This window comes from Pleurodeles waltl, chromosome 7 (assembly GCF_031143425.1).
Source record: "Pleurodeles waltl isolate 20211129_DDA chromosome 7, aPleWal1.hap1.20221129, whole genome shotgun sequence".
Classification (NCBI taxonomy): Eukaryota; Metazoa; Chordata; class Amphibia; order Caudata; family Salamandridae; genus Pleurodeles; species Pleurodeles waltl.
Window position 1 is genome coordinate 43624786 of NC_090446.1, and position 17506 is coordinate 43642291.

At 48.4% G+C, this 17506-nt stretch overlaps 1 protein-coding gene across 1 annotated transcript in view; it reads left to right on the forward strand.

Moving 5' to 3' along the window:
* Positions 1-1766: 1766 nt before the first annotated feature.
* Positions 1767-17506, forward strand: part of LOC138247158 (putative DBH-like monooxygenase protein 2) — a 167578-nt gene continuing 151838 nt past the window's right edge. The window contains exon 1 of the mRNA XM_069201898.1: positions 1767-2416. Within this exon, the coding sequence (XP_069057999.1) occupies positions 2150-2416 (267 nt within the window). The 5' untranslated portion in view covers positions 1767-2149. The remainder of the gene's footprint in view (positions 2417-17506) is intronic.

Genomic DNA, 17506 nt, shown 5'->3' on the forward strand with positions numbered 1-17506 from the left:
AAAGGTTATGCATTGTGTATTAGCTTTATTAATTGTAGGCCTTAACTTAGCGAAGGTCTTTGCCTACTTGCCAGGCCTCATGTCAAGCTGTATTTCTTAACGTTTAATAAATGGCTGTCCTAGAGAGTTAAACTGTGATTTTTCATTGTATTGTTTAAATGTGCTCGTAGATGAGAAGTTTTCTCATGGGAACCGTCTGCTAGAAGATGCTGTTCTTGCTAAATGTAACATTATGGGGGTCCTTATGACCCCGGCGGTCGGAGATAATGTGGCGGTAGCACCGCCAACAGCCTGGCGGTACTTATGCCTTGTTATTAATTTGCACCATGACTTTAGAATGTGTACTGGTTCAAGCTTTTGCTTAGATTACGTTTGTCGGTCGGACAGCCAATGTTGTTACTGTATGTGCATCTTTTGAATTTCAGATTAACTCACATGACTTTAGCATTGTTAAAATAGGGAAATAAATATTCAAACTTTTACTAAAAGGTGTGGTTATTCATGACTGAAAGGTTATGGTGCGTGACAATTACTGACTCTCTAGTGATTATTAATGTTATTGATTATTAATATTGTGTATTGGTTATTGATTATTGATCTGCATAAACTGGCATTATGGTGGGATCATCTTAATTGCGAGTCGAAACGATCATCGACCTATTTGCATCCCCTTGTAAGTTTACTTATTAAGGTCAGATGCGCTAACAGCATCATTGATTAGCTGAAGGGTATCCGTGCCCTTTACTCATGTAAGTTATTCTTGTTGATGTGGTATAAAACGTTTTTGGACTTGGTGTGCATTTTGGTCATGTTAATCTTGATGGAGAGGTAAATGAGAGCATTGTATTTATTGTTTGAGAGATAGATTGGCTTTTGGCTTTATTGACAGCAGTGTCGAAGGATAAAGGTTTGGCTGAGCTGATGAAGAGCCTGAATGATTACTGCAAATGTTTGAGCTGAGTGATATGTCTGAGATTCAAGAACATCTTCTTTTCATTTTTAATCTGTGTACTTTCTACAGGGTTTAGGTTTGACAGAGTGTGTTTTAATGCTGTGTTGGCTTCTCCATTATTTGTCAGGTTGTATTCAATAGATTGGAAGGGAGTCAGCTTAATACGTTCATAAGTGGCCTTGAAAACTAATGCACTTTTTTCATATTTATTTCCTCTTGAGTGCTAAAAAAGTTTACTGTAGTTCAAGGCAACCTGTTAGACAGGAAATGCTTTCTGTAATTCAAGCTGATCTATGAGACCGAAAATTCAAGGGAAATTCTTTAAAAGCTACAAAGGCCAAGAATATCTTTGAAAACAGCATTTGCATTCAAGTCAGGCTGATGTCATTGTTGACAGTCAGTGTTTTTTCATTGCACTAAGGAGTTGCATTTTTGTGTCTTTCACTTACCTTACAGAAGACAGTGTGTTCAACTTGAGACCTGCATTAGGTGAAAAATACCAGTTTTGTGTGCTGAGATCACTAGATTCGGACTGAGCCCCAGTGGGGGTACGGCGGAAGCAGACATTGTGACTGGTGTCAACACAAACTACCCATTTTGTGGTAAGTGCAAGGACACCTGCGTATTTAAAGTGTGAATTAGTGGCACAAAATCTAATATAAGAATGCTGTGGATTTAACGGGAGACAGTCCTTGGCAAACAGCACCTCCGGTTTAGGGGAATGCATATAAAAGCGCTGTTTTCGTAACGGAGGTAAAAAGTGCCTAAAAGGCCCTGGAGGTGAAAAAAGTAGTGGTAGAGGTGACACATGAACAAAAAAACAGTTACGGGTATTTGAGAAATAATTTCAGTTTTTGAGTGCTGAAGGTGACAACGGACACCAGACACCTGTTGAACAGGAAATGCAACGAGCTTCGTTCATGAGCTGCAGAGGCCTTTTTTCTGAAAAGAACTGTGACAAAATCCTGCCCTAAAGTCAGATTGATGTCCTGGGTCACGTGTTTGCGTTGAGCTAAAGTTTTGCACAGTTTTCTACCTCATACCCCTTACATAAAAGAGGAGGCTGGACCTGAGAACTGCATTCCACAAGTAGGTGTTAAATAACAGGCTGGTCTGCTGAGGACCTCAGAATAAAGAGGGGGTTAATGTGCTCGGGTTTCTTCGCAACGAACTTTCGTAGGTCCAACTTCACAGAACATGTATCACCAAGCAGTATCATTTCTCTTTTTACTGGCCTTTCCAGTGAGTCAACTGGCCAACCTGAGATTCTCTAAGGTGCTGGACACGGAAGGTGCAGTTCTCTTGCTGTGGGATTTCAACAAGACCGCTGAAGAGATCACGTTTGAGCTCCAGGCGCGGACCACCGGATGGGTCGGGTTCGGACTGAGCCCCAGCGGGGGTATGGCAGGGGCAGACATTGTGATTGGCGGAGTCTCACCTTCGTCAACTCAAACTTATTTTAAGGTAAGTGCAAGGACACGTGTATTTAAAGAGTGAATTGGTGGCACAAAATCTTAATATCACAATGCAGTGCATCATCCTCTCAAGAAAATCAGACACCTTTTCCGAAGACAGACTTTGTAAACAGCACCTCTGCTCTGGGAGAGTGCTTGTAGCAGCATGGCTCATGAAAAGGGCCCTGGTGATCAAAACCAGAAGTGGTAGATGTGACCCATGATCAACATTCATGTAGTTGAGAAAACAGAAGGAGGTATTTCCTTCTGCAGCCATGCTATTTAATAATATGTTCAAGGTTTTTCGAGAAGGAGCAAGTGACGTGTGCATCAAGCCACACTTTTAAAGGAGAGGATTAAATTGATTTTCTACTATTCAGATGGACGATGAGACTATATCTGAAGCAAAATAGGTTTGTTCTACTTTTTATTAAATATGAGGAAAATGTGATAAAACTGGGATGGTCTGCTTTTTTGATGGATAAAAGGTTAGGCTTGATTCAGATGTAGGGGGACGGCTTAGGGACCGACTGTAATTTATAAAAGCGCTCGCAGGAACCACTGTAAAAGCGATTCCTGTCAAAGCATCATACCCAGTGCTGTGGGGCTCCATTGATAAAGAACAAACATGCTGCTCCCCTCGTCATGGGATTTTTGTTTTTTGGCAGGGGAAGCATTATAACAGTTTTACTGTTCCTTTCAATTAGGCTTGTAAGAAACAGTAAACAATTACTTCCTGTCTGTAATCTAAATTGGGCAGGAGGAGATATAGCCTTTTCTCTGACGGTCCTTACTCCCCAGGTCTGACAGAGATATTTGGCCATGGCTGAGTACTGTCCGTTGGGGCCAAACTGAAGGTCCGCCCACATTTAAATCGGTTGGGCGAACCACCATGTTGGCAGAAAGGGTCTCTCACATAGACACGAGTCATGTGGAGTTACATTACCACATGGAATCCTGCTCTGCCTAATTCTGAGTGGGTTAGTGGTTCTGCATCAAGTTTGCAAGGGTAGTGGAACACTGGATCTGATTGAAACATCAGTAATGCTACTAGAAAAATTGCATGAGGATTTGGCCACAGTAGCAGCCAGCCTTCTTTCCCTTTGTTTGTTGAAGGAGGCATGCAATGCGGTCAACTAGCAGATCCTAGCCTCCCTTCCCTCCTCTGCTCCCTACACCCGCTCCCTCTATCCCTACCCCACAGAGAGGTTACAGCATACACTTACCACCTCCACAAAGCTGGTGGTAAATGCATGCACTAAACACATGGAATTGGGGATTCCATGTGATGTTATGATCGTTAAATCTGGTCTCACATTGTAATTCTCCATTCCTTTGGGTTTAACTCATAATTTCACAGTACTGGTGTGGTGTTACCACATGGTAATTTTATTTTGGTGCGCGGATTTACACCCAACCACTACAGTGAAATTTGTAATTTCAAAAAAAGCTACATCACATCACATTGGGTGTGCAATTATAATGAATAATAATTAATAATAATATAATTATAATTAATAACTCTTGTGAAATAAGTGTGAAAACAATGTCACAAATAAAATAATTTAAAATATTAATTTTTTATAAAAATAATATAATATAAATTAATAAATTAAGTTTGTGTACTTATACATATAAATATGCACCCACAACCGTTTATTGAGATGAGGGCTAGTAAAAAGTAATTAATTAAATTAGAGATTATTTAAAAAGTTAACGATATTAAACTGATCAAATGTGCATATAATTTTGTTTACAATTAAGATAGCATTTATCTTAAATTATGTGAAGTAAAGACACTCCAATATAAAGTGGACTCAATGCAACTTTTCGTCATTCGTCATTTTTTGTGGATGCCACTCAGTAATTTTTTGTCAGGCATTACAAAGAAAATGGACTTCTCTCCCTCCTAATTACATAGGCCCTCATTATGACCCTGGCGGTTGGTGATAAAGTGGAGGTGATACTGCCAACAGGCTGACGGTAAGTACCCCCAAAGTATGACCATGGCGGTATATCTCTGAAAGACAGACAATGTACCACAACGATCACCAGGGCGGAAACAACGGTCACCACGGCGGTAGCCATCTACAGCCAGGCAGAAGACAAAGTTCTGCCCACCATATTATGACATGGCAAACTGCCACCTTTTCCAGGGCAGTACCATCGCCATCGAGAGCCTGGTGGAAACAGAGCTCAGAAGTGAAAGGATTCACCATTGGAGACACAGGGAAGAACCACCCGCCATGGAACCAGAACTGCAAGTCTTTCCGATGATCTCCACGAACACCAACGCCGGTGAAGACGACGACGTTGAGTACAGCCGCCCAGCACACACACAAGCGAGGGAGGGAGGAAAATGAGAGTGACACACACGCTCAACACACACCCCACACACACACACTATACATACAACCAGCTGCACAAGAATACAATTTATCCACGAAAATTGGCTGAATAATGCAAGGACAAAAGGAATTGACTAAAGTGATTGTAATAAGATCAACATCAAAAATAATAAGTCAATGTGGCAATGCAACGGATATGTACAAATGTACAAAAAAGGAACACTGCCCAGTCCACAGTTCACAGGGGCCACATGGCCACAGGTCAAAGTCCAAGGCCCCACTCGATCCCTGCACCAATACGGAGAGAACACTGCAGGGGCATCAGTTGGCAAATAGGCAGGCACCTCAGGGGGAGGTGGGGCACCTCAGCCGGGTGCGGAAACAAGACCACTGGTTCTGGAGGGGGCAACATGCCCATTGCTTTGTCCTTGGTAGTGCAAGGCCACTTTCTCTCAAGTGGGTGACTTGCCCACTGGTTTTGGAGGGGGCAACAAGCCCTGTGATTGGTTGTGGGGAGTTATGTGCCACAGTCTCTGGAGTGGGTGACTTGCACACTGGTTCTGGAGGGGGTAACATGCCCATTAATTTGTCCTGGGGAGTGCAAGGCCACAGTCTCTCAAGTGGGTGACTTGCCCACTTGTTCTGGAGGGGGGCAACATGCCCATTGCATTGACCTGGGGAGTGTAAGGCCATAGTCTCTCAAGTGGGTGACTTGCCCACTGGTTCTGGAGGGGGCAACATGCCCTGTGCTTGGTCCTGAGGAGTGATGGGCCACAGTCTCTGGAGTGGGTGACTTGCCCACTGGTTCTGGAGGGGGCAACATGCCCATTGCTTTGTCCTGGGGAGTGCAAGGACACAGTCTCCCAAGTGGGTGACTTGCCCACTGGTTCTGGAGGGGGCATCATTCCCTGTGCTTGGTCCTGGGGAGTGATGGGCCACAGTCGCTGGAGTGGGTGACTTGCCCAATGGTTCTGGAGGGGGCAACATGTCCATTGCATTGTCCTGGGGAGTGCAAGGCCACAGTCTCTGGAGTGGGTGACTTGCCCACTGGTTCTGGAGGGGGCAACATGCCCATTGCTTTGTCCTGGGGAGTGCAAGGCCACAGTCTCTCAAGTGGGTGACTTTCCCACTGGTTCTGGTGTTGGCAGGCCGCACAGCACCCCATGGAGGCTGGATCATATGGCGTCTGCCGGCGGTGACAGCTGCACTGTGGTGGTGGTTGTGGGAGGCTCCTGCTCAGCCCCTGCACACTCCGATGGCTGCACTGTTGTGGTGGTTGTGGAAGGCTCCTGCTCAGCCCCTGCACCTTCTGATGGCTGCAGTGTGGTGGTGGTTGTGGGAGGCTACTGCTCAGCCCCTGCACCCTTCGAGGACTGCACTGTGGTTGTGGGAGGCTCCTGCACCCACTGATGGCTGCACAACCACGGCTGGTGGTGGGAGCTCTGTGACAGCTGCTGGTGCAGCCTCCTTCCACTTCTTGCTGGCTGGTGCAGGATCCTTCCTCTTCTTGCTGGCTGGTGCAGGCTCCTTCCCCTTCAGTATTTGTGGCCTAGAATCCTTTCCACTACGAGTAGGTGCTGCTGAAACTGGTCCGGTGGACTGTTTGGCTGATGTGCTTGGCTGGGTCCTTGATACCCTGGCCATACGTGCAGGACGGGGGGCATAGGGAAGAGGTCAATCTGGGAAAGGAAAAACATTTTAAGGACATTTGGGCAGGAAGAAGGAGAAGTGATGGGAGTGGAGGATGAGGGAGTGGTTGTTTGAGGTGTTTGTTTGCTGGATTTGGGTGCAGGTGCATGGGTTGTATGCTGTTGTTGTGAGGTGGATGTCTGTTGGATGTCTGAGTGCTTGTGTTTGTGTACTTTGTGGGGGACAGACATGGTGGGAGAGGACACAGAGGACATGTGCATGGCTATTGTGGAGGTGTTTGCCAGTGAGATGTGTGTTCTGCTTGGTGTGCTGATGATACAGGTAGTGGATGATGATGTAGAGCATTCAGGTGTGAGTGTGGATATAACTGGGTGGGAGATGGAGGAGGAGGGGGAGACAGTGGAAAAAATGGATGTTGTTGTGTCTGCAACTGGATGTTGTTTGTGTGAGTGCCTGTGGGATGAAGTGTGGTGCTTGTGTTTGCCTGTGACACTCTTGGGTGTTGTCCTGTGTGCATGCTCGTCTGGCTGTGTCCTTGGGATGGGTTGGGTTTGAGGCAAATGGGACTGGGAAGTGGAAGTTGGAGGGGAGACGGTTGAAACAGGGACAATGGCTCCCATCAGAGAGGAGGCCAGAGCCTGGATCGATCTTTGTTGGACCGCCAATCCACTGTGAATGCCCTCCAGGAATGCATTTGATTGCTTCATCTGGGCTGCCAGCCCCTGGGTGGCATTCACAATGGTTAATTACCCTACAGAGATGGATCTTAGGAGGTCAATAGCTTACTCACTCAGTGCAGCAGGGCTCACTGGGGCAGGGCCTGAGGAGCCTGGGTCGAAGGAGATGCCCACCCTCCTGGGTGAGCGGGCACGGGAAAATCGCTTAGGGGCTTCTGGGAGGGTGGTGCTGGTATTGGGGTGATGGCTGTACCTGTGGCGGTCACAGAGGTGTTCGCTGCCACCAGGGAGCTCCCATCGGAGGACGTATCAGAGTCTGTATTATCCCCTTCAGTCTTCACCGTGGTGCTCCCCTCGTCCTCCGTCACACTAGTGCCCTCAGCATCAGGGGACTCTGCCTCCTGGATCCTGTGGGATGCAGCTCCCTCCGTCGCATGTTCCTCTGCTCCTCCGCCAGATGATGCTAATGCACATAAGGACAGGATGACAAAACAAGAAAGGGGAGAGAGAGACAAAGGATACACTGGGTCAATGACTGCACCAACACCACCGTTGAAATACACACCACCCTCACACACAGGGAACAGGCCTACGTACTATGCACGCCACTACCAGTGGTATTGCTATCCACCAAGGCATGAGGAGGAGCAGACACTTCCAACTGTAGCACACCTGGGACCCAGGCAGCCCTGACCAGTAGTGGATGCTAACAAGCTAGGTAGGCAGTATTTCCCCTTCAGACCCTTAGCCACCAGAGGACCTACGCTGCTATGTCTGGCCTGGCCTAGGGGCACCCACTGACACATACCCACCACCCGGATACCACCCCTCCAGTTGTTTCCTTCAATGATGGCCACTGTTCTTACCCCCTTGTGGCTGCTGTGATGGCCTCAAGCGCCCATCCAGCTCTGGATAGGCCACCACCAAGTATGTGGGCCATCAGAGGGGTCAGGGTTCGACGGGCACCCCTTCCTCGTTCCCCGGTCTTCCGTGCCCAGCATCTCAGGTCCTCCCACCGTTTGTGACAGTGGGTGATCCGCCTGCCATAGAGCCCCACGGTCCGCACCTCCTTGGCGATGGCATGCCACATACCCTTCTTTTGATGGACACTGACCTGCAGAGGCAATACAGACAGGAGAACACCGTTAGACAAACAGTCCAGCCTGTAACACAAATGACCCACCATACCCCTTTCCATCACTATTGGCACACACATAGCCCAGCACTCAACGTGTACCCAGCCAAGAGGACATCCCTCCCCCTTACACGATGCCTTCCTACACATTTCGGTACATTCATGCCACATGCATCGTGTCCTTAGTGTACTCATCTGTTGGTCTGGAGGCCCATACAGCAGTACGTACTGGGGTAGGACCCCATCCACCAGTCTGTCTAATTCCTCTGAAGTGAAGGCTGGGGCCCTTTCCCCTGTCACACAGGCCATAGTAGGTTCAAGACACAGGTCACAGCAGCACATGCAGTGTTTGTCTTCTCCTATGGAACGTCAGGAAACAAGTGAGGAATCTGATAGAAAATGGCGGTCACGTCCACGGCGGTGCATACCGTCACCACCGCCGTAGATCACCATTGGCCACTGTGCCCCATAGGACCCAATATTAACCAATGAGGAATTACACAGCGGTTCCCGACTGCCTCCCGCAAAGGCTCACGTCAGGGGCATTACCTCACTTCTACCTGTCCCTCCACACAGGACAGGTGGACGCCATTTCAGGGGGGGGTGAACAGGCCTATGGAGTAATGCTGCGTCACAGGATAAATAGGCATATACTTGACAAATCACACTGTCCCATAAAATGTTTACAGATTGCGGACTACTGTTGTGGCTCCATTGTTCAGTTTCTGACAGCCTCCTCACTCTTTTGTCCCTTAGATACCTACTGCTGCGGATGAATAGGAGATGGAGACATACCGCCATGTACAGACACCTGGTGGACTTAGATACACTGGAGGATAGGCACATTGTCCTCACCTATAGACTGGACAGGGCCACAATCACAGAGCTGTGTTCCCAATTGGAGCCTGACCTGATATCTGCTATCCGTCATCCTACTGGGATCCCTCCTCTTGTGCAAGTGCTATCAGTTCTCCATTTCCTGGCAACTGGTTCTTTCCAAGTGACAGTGGGCTTGGAACCAAGAATGTCACAGCCAATGTTCTCAATAGTGCTGACAAGAGTGTTCTCTGCCCTGATAAAACACATGTGGAGCTACATTGCATTCCCCCAGGTTGAGGATTTAGCCACTGTGAAGGCAGGGTTTTATGCAATGGGACATATCTCCAATATAATTGGGGCAAATGACGGAACACATATTGCATTTGCCCCCCTCCCCCTGTCAGAGTGAACAAGTGTTCAGGAATCATAAGAGTTTCCACTCTATGAATGTGCAGATGGTTAGCTTGGCGACCAGTATATCTCCGAAGTCAATGCTAAGTATCCTGGGTCGGTGCATGATGCCTCTGTCCTAAGGAATAGCAGCATCCCAAATGTGATGGCCCAACTACAGAGGCACAAGGTGTGGCTAATATGTGAGCCCTGGTTCCCATCCAGTATATGTTGTTGTATGCCTATGGTGTTGGCCATATAGGATAGTGTGTGGCTAAATGTTGTCCCTCAATATTTGCAGGTGACTCTGGTTACCCAAATTTATCATGGCTGCTGACCCCTGTGAGGAATGCCGGGACAAGGGCAGAATGTGATAATGAGGCACATGGGTGAACCAGAAGGATAATTGAACGGACCTTTGGTCTCCTGAAGGCCTGGTTCAAGTGCCTCCATTTAATAGGTGGGTCCCTGTGCTACTCACTCAAGAAGGTCTGCGAGATAGTGGTGGCATGCTGCATGTTGCACAACCTGGCCCTCAGACGCAATGTCCCTTTTCTGCAGGAGGAGGAGACTTGAGATGCCCCTGTGGCAGCAGTGGACACTGTGGACAGTGAGGATGAGAAGGCAGAGGATGAGGATGTTGACAACAGACCATCTGCAATCCTTCAGTACCTCCAATGACACACAGACGAGGTAGTGCAACTTCACATTTCAATGACTTTGGTTGTATTCTGTGTGGCATTGGCATGCTGGTATTTCCCACTCCTATGCCCACTTACTGTTACCTCTGGCTATTCATTTTGCAGATGTTGGTCATTTGACAAATACTCCTGGTGTGATCACAACAGCGAGCTACGGTTCATTGATTCTATGCTCATTCTATGTGCAGTTCATTTGCAATCGTTGTACCTGTTTCAATCAATACATATTTGAAATACATGGCATACTCAAAATCGATTTTTATTCAAGGGAGTTTATTGTAGTGCTAATATATAAAGGAGGAAGTACAATGGGATGGGGTGATGATGGAGGAAAGTCCAGGGTATTGTTTCAGTCTGTTCGTAGCACAGGTGCATTGTCCAAGGGGACATGGGGAGGGGAGCAATGGCAGTTCAAGCTGGAGAGGGTGACTGAGTGGGACACAAGGGGGACAATCAGGAGAGTCTCATTTCCTGGTGGGGTTCTTGGCAAGTGTTTCTGGCTTCTGTCTGGATGGAAGAGAACATTTGCAGTGTAGTTCACCTTCTGCAGGGGAAGGGGTGCTGGTGGCCTGTGAGTCCTGTGGCGGGGCCTCCTGTCCACTAGCGGCAGTGGAAGGCTGTTCAGATGACTGACTAGTGGCAGGGGCCAGCTGGTGTGACACTGCCTCCCTCATAATGTTGGCCATGTCTGCCAGCACCCCTGCTATGGGGATCAGGATGTTGTTGATGGCCTGCAAGTCCTCCCTGATCTCCTGATACTGTCCCTCCTGCAGGCACCTGTTCTCCTGCACGTTGTCTAGGCTATGGCCCATTGTGTCCTGGGAGTGTTGATAGGCTCCCAGGATCTCTAAGAGCGCCTCCTGGATAGTCGGTTTCCTGGTCCTGTCCTCCCCCTGGCGCACAGCAGTCCTCCCAGTTTCCCTGTTGGCCTGTGCCTCTGTCCCCTGAACCGTGTGCCCACTGCGGTCCCTGTACAGGTGGGCACACTGAGGATTGACCTGTCCTGGGGGCAGAGGTTTGGGGACGCTGGATGGGTGCTGTGATGTTGTTTCCTGATGGGGGAGGCTCTGTGGTGGTCTGTGACTGGGCTTGGGTAACTGGCTTCAGTGGTCCCTGATGGGCCAGATAAATCGTCCAGATCCTGAAGACCAGTGTTACTGTCATCACTGTGGGCCTCTTCAGTTGGGGGACTGGAAATGCTGGCACCTCCTCTCCAGTGACATTGGCTGGGGTACCTGTGGGGATGTAAATGATGTGTTATAGTTAATGTGTATGATATATGCACATCCCTGGCTTCCCCTCTATGGTTGGTGTTGCCCTGCCAGCTTTTACTTGTGTCTGTTGGTGTATGGTGAGATTGTTAGTTCTCTATGCTGTGCATGCTTTAGTGATGAGTGTCCATGCAGGGCTGTGAGAGGTGTCCATGCATTGGTACAGCATGCAGGGCTTAGCATTGGGATTAGTGAGATGTGATGGTGGAGTGTGTGGGATGTGGTGGACTGATGGGAGTGAGGGTGAGGGTAAGTGATGGCATGCAAGTTGGGGGGTGATAATAGTAGAGAGTTGACTTACCTGAGTCCAGTCCTCCTCCAACTCCGGCTAGGCCCTCAGGATGCAGTATTGCCAAGACTTGCTCCTCCCATGCTGTGAGTTGTGGGGAAGGAGCTGGGGGTCTACCGCCAGTCCTCTGTACAGCGGGCTGGTGTCTTGCTGCTCTGGAACGTACCTTCCCCTGTAGGTTGTTCCACCTCTTCCTGATGCTGTCCCTTGTTCTGGTGTGGTATTCCACGACGTTGACACTGTCCACGATTCTCCGCCATAACTCCATCTTCCTGGCTATTGATATTTGCAGCACCTGTGCTCCAAAGAGATGTGGCTCTACCTTGACCATTCCCTTCACCATGACCCTTAACTCCTCCTCGGTTAAATGGGGGTGCCTTTGTGGTGCCATGTGTGTTATGTGATGTGTGTTGGTAAGGGTGTGTTAGGTAATGTGTTAGGGTGTGTGAAGTGGAGTGTGTGAGGGATGTATGGGTGTATGTGGTGTGTGTATGTAGTTGTGCCAATGGTCTTGGTGTCAGTCTTGTGCCAATGATTTGTAATCGTAAAGGTTTGTGGGTAATGTGGGTGTGTGTTTTATAGTGGTATGCGTGTGTGGGTGTGGTGTGTGTATGAGTGTCCGGTGTGTGTTGTTTGAATTGTCCAATGTGGTGTTGTTTTGTCTGTGGGTTTCCATTGTGAGCGCGGCGGTATGTACCGCCCACGGTTTACCCCTGTTGAATGTTCGCCGTGGTGATTTGTGGGTCATAATGTGGTGGCGTTGTTCTGTTGTTGTAACGGTGTGGGTTTTGATACTGCCACTTTATCACTGACCTTTGGGATGGTGGATTTGTGTCTGTGGCTGAATTCTGTCAGATTGGTATGTGTGTGTCATAATATGGTGATCGGATATTCGTTGCCGCTGCAGTAAGTTGGCAGCCGTCAGCATGGCGGCAAGCAGGATTTACCGCCAGGGTCATAATGAGGGCCCAAGTGTCTTTAAACATATAAATCTCAATTCAATTATACAAACGTACAAGCCTTCCCAACTTTGAATAAAACGTTCCCTAGGAGAAGAGCACAGAATGACCTTTTCCTTGCGCTGGTCCAGATTTTTGTAATTTTTCTGGACATAAAAAAACGAAAAAAATGAATTAGCCTTTTAGTAAATTTTCAGGCAAGCCACCTTGCTGCAATGCGCTGCGTGTAAGGGAACATTCCTGTTCTCTGCCTACACTGGCGCACAATGTGCTGAGTAGCGCCAATGCAGGCACCCACAGGTGTCGTTTTCAGAGGGGTGTTTGGAGTGTTACACCCTCCTACTAAATTTATTTTCTAGTAAATAGTTGGGTAGAGTTGCTTTCAGTGTGGTCTGGGGAGCAGTCTGTCAGATTTCATCACAAATACACACATACAAAAACACATACACTCTCTCTCTTTCTCTATTTTAAGCCTTCAAAAATGCTAGTCAGTTTGAAAAATATTGTTTCTCTCACCTACTACTCAGTTAGGTGGTCATTACAAGTCTGACGGTCGCATGACCACCAGACTTGCAGTAGCAGTCCCACCACACTCGTGGTGGCAGCCCGACCACCAACAAGCTGGTGTTGGGACTGCCACATTATGACTGTGTCAGACCACCTACACTTCCAGGCTGCAGGTTTGTCCCGGTGGTTTCTTATCCTCCAAGACAGCGCTGCTTGCAGCACCGTCCTGGGGATTAGTCTCCATCTGCTAGCTTTTCCATGGTGGTTCACATCGCCATGGAAAGGCTGTTGGAATGGGGGACTCGGGCCCTGCACTGCCCATATACTTGGCCCCAATGAACAGCCCCATCTTGCATTCCACTGCCACAATTACAGGCAGTGGAATGCACGATGGGTGTTGCTGCACCCGCTGCACCCCCACATTGGGGCAGGCTCCGTCAGGAGCCTGCTTCAATGTTAAGGTCCTGTGCACAATTTTTCCACCCCCGGCCCTGCGGTAAAGTCCTATTAGGGCTGGCGGGGTTCAGTCCGCACAGGCGGTATGAGGGTGGGAAGAGATTGGCGGGTGGAGGACACCTTAGTGTCTAGCAATCTGCATCCATTGCCCTTTCCACTGCCCCTTAAGCCCCTCTCATGTGCCCTGCAACTGTACAATATATTTTTATATTACATGCCCACAAGATTGCTGGAAAAATCTGAAACTCACATCTCCCAATTATATTGACCAAGCTAGGCTCCTGCAGGCAGGATATTTCTGTGCATGAAAGACACCTTCCTGCACAAAAACAATCCTGAGAGGTTTGTTTTTCTCTTTCTATGTGTACTGTCTCCTCATTACTCCTCACAGAGGGAGGCACAGCACTTTGACGCATTCTCAAGCCTACAACTAATATTAAATCTGGGAATGTGCCAAAATACATGGGTGGATGCATGGGAACACCCACACTACACCCTGAAATGACTCCCGGGGGCAGAGTAACACAAGGCAGTGACTTGTGTTACTCCGCATTTACCAAATCACACATGGCAATGTAAGGTGGCCTTGCATGGCTTGGTAAATATCATTCCAGGTTTTGCGTCCCTATTAGAAATTGGGCTGTTCGTTGACTGGGGTGTAAGCCTTACTGAAACAGCTACCACAACCCTAGTTAAGGTAAGTGTCCGGCAACCATTAAATTTACCTTTGTTCATCCTCTGGTAGCTTGGCACAGAGCAGTCATGCATAATCTTAAAGGCTGTGTGTAAAGTAATTGTGCAACACTTCAAACAGTAAAATAGGATAAACATCCCACACAAAGATACCTCACCAGGTAAAAAAAATAGATCTTTAAATAAAAGAAGGCCAAAATGACAAACATCCAAAAGTAGAACTACTGTTATGAGTTTTTTTCAATGACAGTGTGAAGTAGTTCTTAGAAGCAAAAAGTGCCAACCGAGGATATCTGGTGGCACTGGACCGGGACAAAGTCAAAAGTTCCGGCTGACCACAATGGAACATCTGGCTACAGGGACCTTGTTGGGACCGCTAAACCAGAGTTCCTTAAAACCTGGTTGGTGAGCATTGTGTCAGTTCCAAACCAAGCAGTAGAAGTGATTCATCTATTTCTGCACACAGCACCGATGATGCGTCATTTCCAAGATGTGGTGGAGGGTTAGGGTGTGAGTTCATACTGTGTTGAAGTCAAGGATCCAGGCGCCAGGGCTTGCAATGCAAAGATCGTGTCGAGAATGCATTGTGCAGCTAAGGCAATGAGTCCATTTTGATGAACTCAGTGGCGGAGATGCAGAGTGTCAGCATGGTTGTCGAGGCTGTCATCAATGGGGATGGAAGGACCTTGCGCCTGAAATAGCACAGCGGAGGTGGTTCCAGAGGTAAATTCCGGTTTACTTCCTTGCAACAAAAGGGATGCAGCAATTCCGCTCCTACAGCAGAGAATGCATCAGTTCCACTGGAGCAAACATTTTCAAGGGTTTAGTACTGGGGTGGCACCATTTGGCAGTGCAGACTCGCAGATGCCAGAGTCCAGGTGCAGGACCAGGACGGTTGGAAGTGTTTTATGTCCTTGAGACTTCAGATCAGGAGGCCAGACAGTTAGCACTTAGAGTCCCTCTGGCTTCAGGTGCTGAAGGTCCAATCCTTCACACCCTGGCAAGAGAGAGAAACAGGCAGCAGGGCATCACAGCAAGTCAGGAGTCAAGCAGAGTGGCAGTCCTTTAACCACACAGCGGTTTTTCTTCCTAGCAGAGTAGTGACATGTCCAGAAGTGTACTGAAGTGGTGGTGTCTGAGGTCAGGTACCTTTATCTGGTTGGGCCTTTGGAGTAGGGAGACTTCATAGACAGGCCTTTGAAGTGCACAGAGGTCCTGTCTTTCCTACCCTTGCCCCAGGCTCTCTACATGGGGGTTTGCAGCCCTTTGTGTGGGGACAGGACATAGACTATTCAGGTGTGAGTGTGGCGGGGATGAGCTCCTCCATCTCATCCTCCCAGGATGGCCGACCAAGTTGCATCTAAACTCCCATTGTGTGTGGCTTAGAGGAAATACACAATGCCAGCTGTCACCCACTGCAGACAAACAGCAGGCACCAAATGGCTGACGAAAGAAAGTGGTAACTTTCTAAAAGTGGCATTTCAGAATTGCAATTTAAGATCTGACTTCACCATAAGGTGTGATTTTAAATTGTGTTTCCAGAGTGTAGGAAAGCACCCTTTTTGGTATGGGTAGCCTTCACTTTGTGCCTGGTATCTGATATAATTTTGACTGAAAGTGCACTGGGTTCCTGCTAACCAGGGCCCCAGTGCCAGATCTCCTTTCCCGTAAAACTGCACAGTTGTTCCCCCAATTGGCAAAACCTTTATCACCCGCTGTAATTCCCTAGTAAATGGCACCCCTGGTACATAGGGCCTGGGGTACTAAAGAGGGTCCCTGAGAGCTGCAGCACAAATTGTACCACCCTAAAGGACCCCTCAACAAGCACATGGAAGGCTGCCATTGCAGGCTGCGTGTCTTGGTACAGACAAAACTGAAAACACAACAGGGCACACAGTCTGTATTCCATGTCCCCGAACTCTGCATGTAATATTTGTAAGTCTCTCCTCTAGCAGGCCTTACAGCCCTTAGGCAGAATGCATTATATTACAAGTGAGGGCATATCTGCATGAGCAGATATGCCCCTGCTATGTATTTGTTGATTCTTAGACATAGTAAGTGACCAGGGAAGCCATTTAAAAACATGTGTTGGACACTGGTCACTACAAGTTCCCCAGCTACATGATGTCTTTACAGAAGATAGAGTGGTTTGGTATCAAACATCTTGTATTGAACCCACAGTAATGCCAGTGTTTGATTTGCCAATACTTGCACCCAGTGAGCACCTTAGAGATGCCTCCTGAAAACCTACCAACTGCTAGTGTGTTAAGTGACTGGTCCTAACCAGTTCAACCACCTAAGCCATGTTTCTGACCCCTAAGGTAAGAGCCAGTTCTCCCAGTGTCTACAGACAAGAACCTGCACTGGGCGGGGGTATTGACACTTCCTCCAAGCTGGATGTCCATTCCAGGTCGGGAAGCTTCAAAGGCCTAACCACCTTCCTAATGTGACCCAGTTCTCTTTAAATGACAGAGATGACCAACCCCCTGTCCTGACCCCACTTTTGGCAGCAAGACAGGTAGAAAAATTAGGCAGATAAGGGGATCTGCCCACTTCATGCCAGTCCCAGCCCTAACATGGACAAGCTGAAGCAGACACAATTTTTTTAATTCCTCCATCTTGGTTTGGAAGAAATTAGGCCACTAGGATCAGGGTTATGCCCACTTTCCAACGGAGGTGGTCATAGAAAGGGTGCAGTCACCCTGGCATTCCCTGTAACACCCCTAAATTGAGCATTTAGGTGATAACCCTGAACCCCACAACTCAGAACCTGATGACCTAAGAAGAGAAGGAAAAAGCAGATGATCTGGTACCAACCCCGCCAGCCTGTCTGCACTCCTTGACGTACTCTGCACCAGAAAACACTTTGGGGGTCATTCAGACCTTGGCGGACGGCGGAGGCCGTCCGCCAAGGTCCCGCCGACAAATGACCGCACCGCGGTCAAAAGACCGCTGCGGCCATTCACACATTTCCGCTGGGCCGGCGGGCGCTCTCCAAAAGAGCGCCCGCCGGCCCAGCGGAAATGCCCCTGCAACGAGGATGCCGGCTCAGAATTGAGCCGGCGGAGTTGCAGGGGTGCGACGGGTGCAGTTGCACCCGTCGTGTATTTCAGTGTCTGCTTTGCAGACACTGAAATACTTTGTGGGGCCCTCTTACGGGGGCCCCTGCAGTGCCCATGCCATTGGCATGGGCACTGCAGGGGCC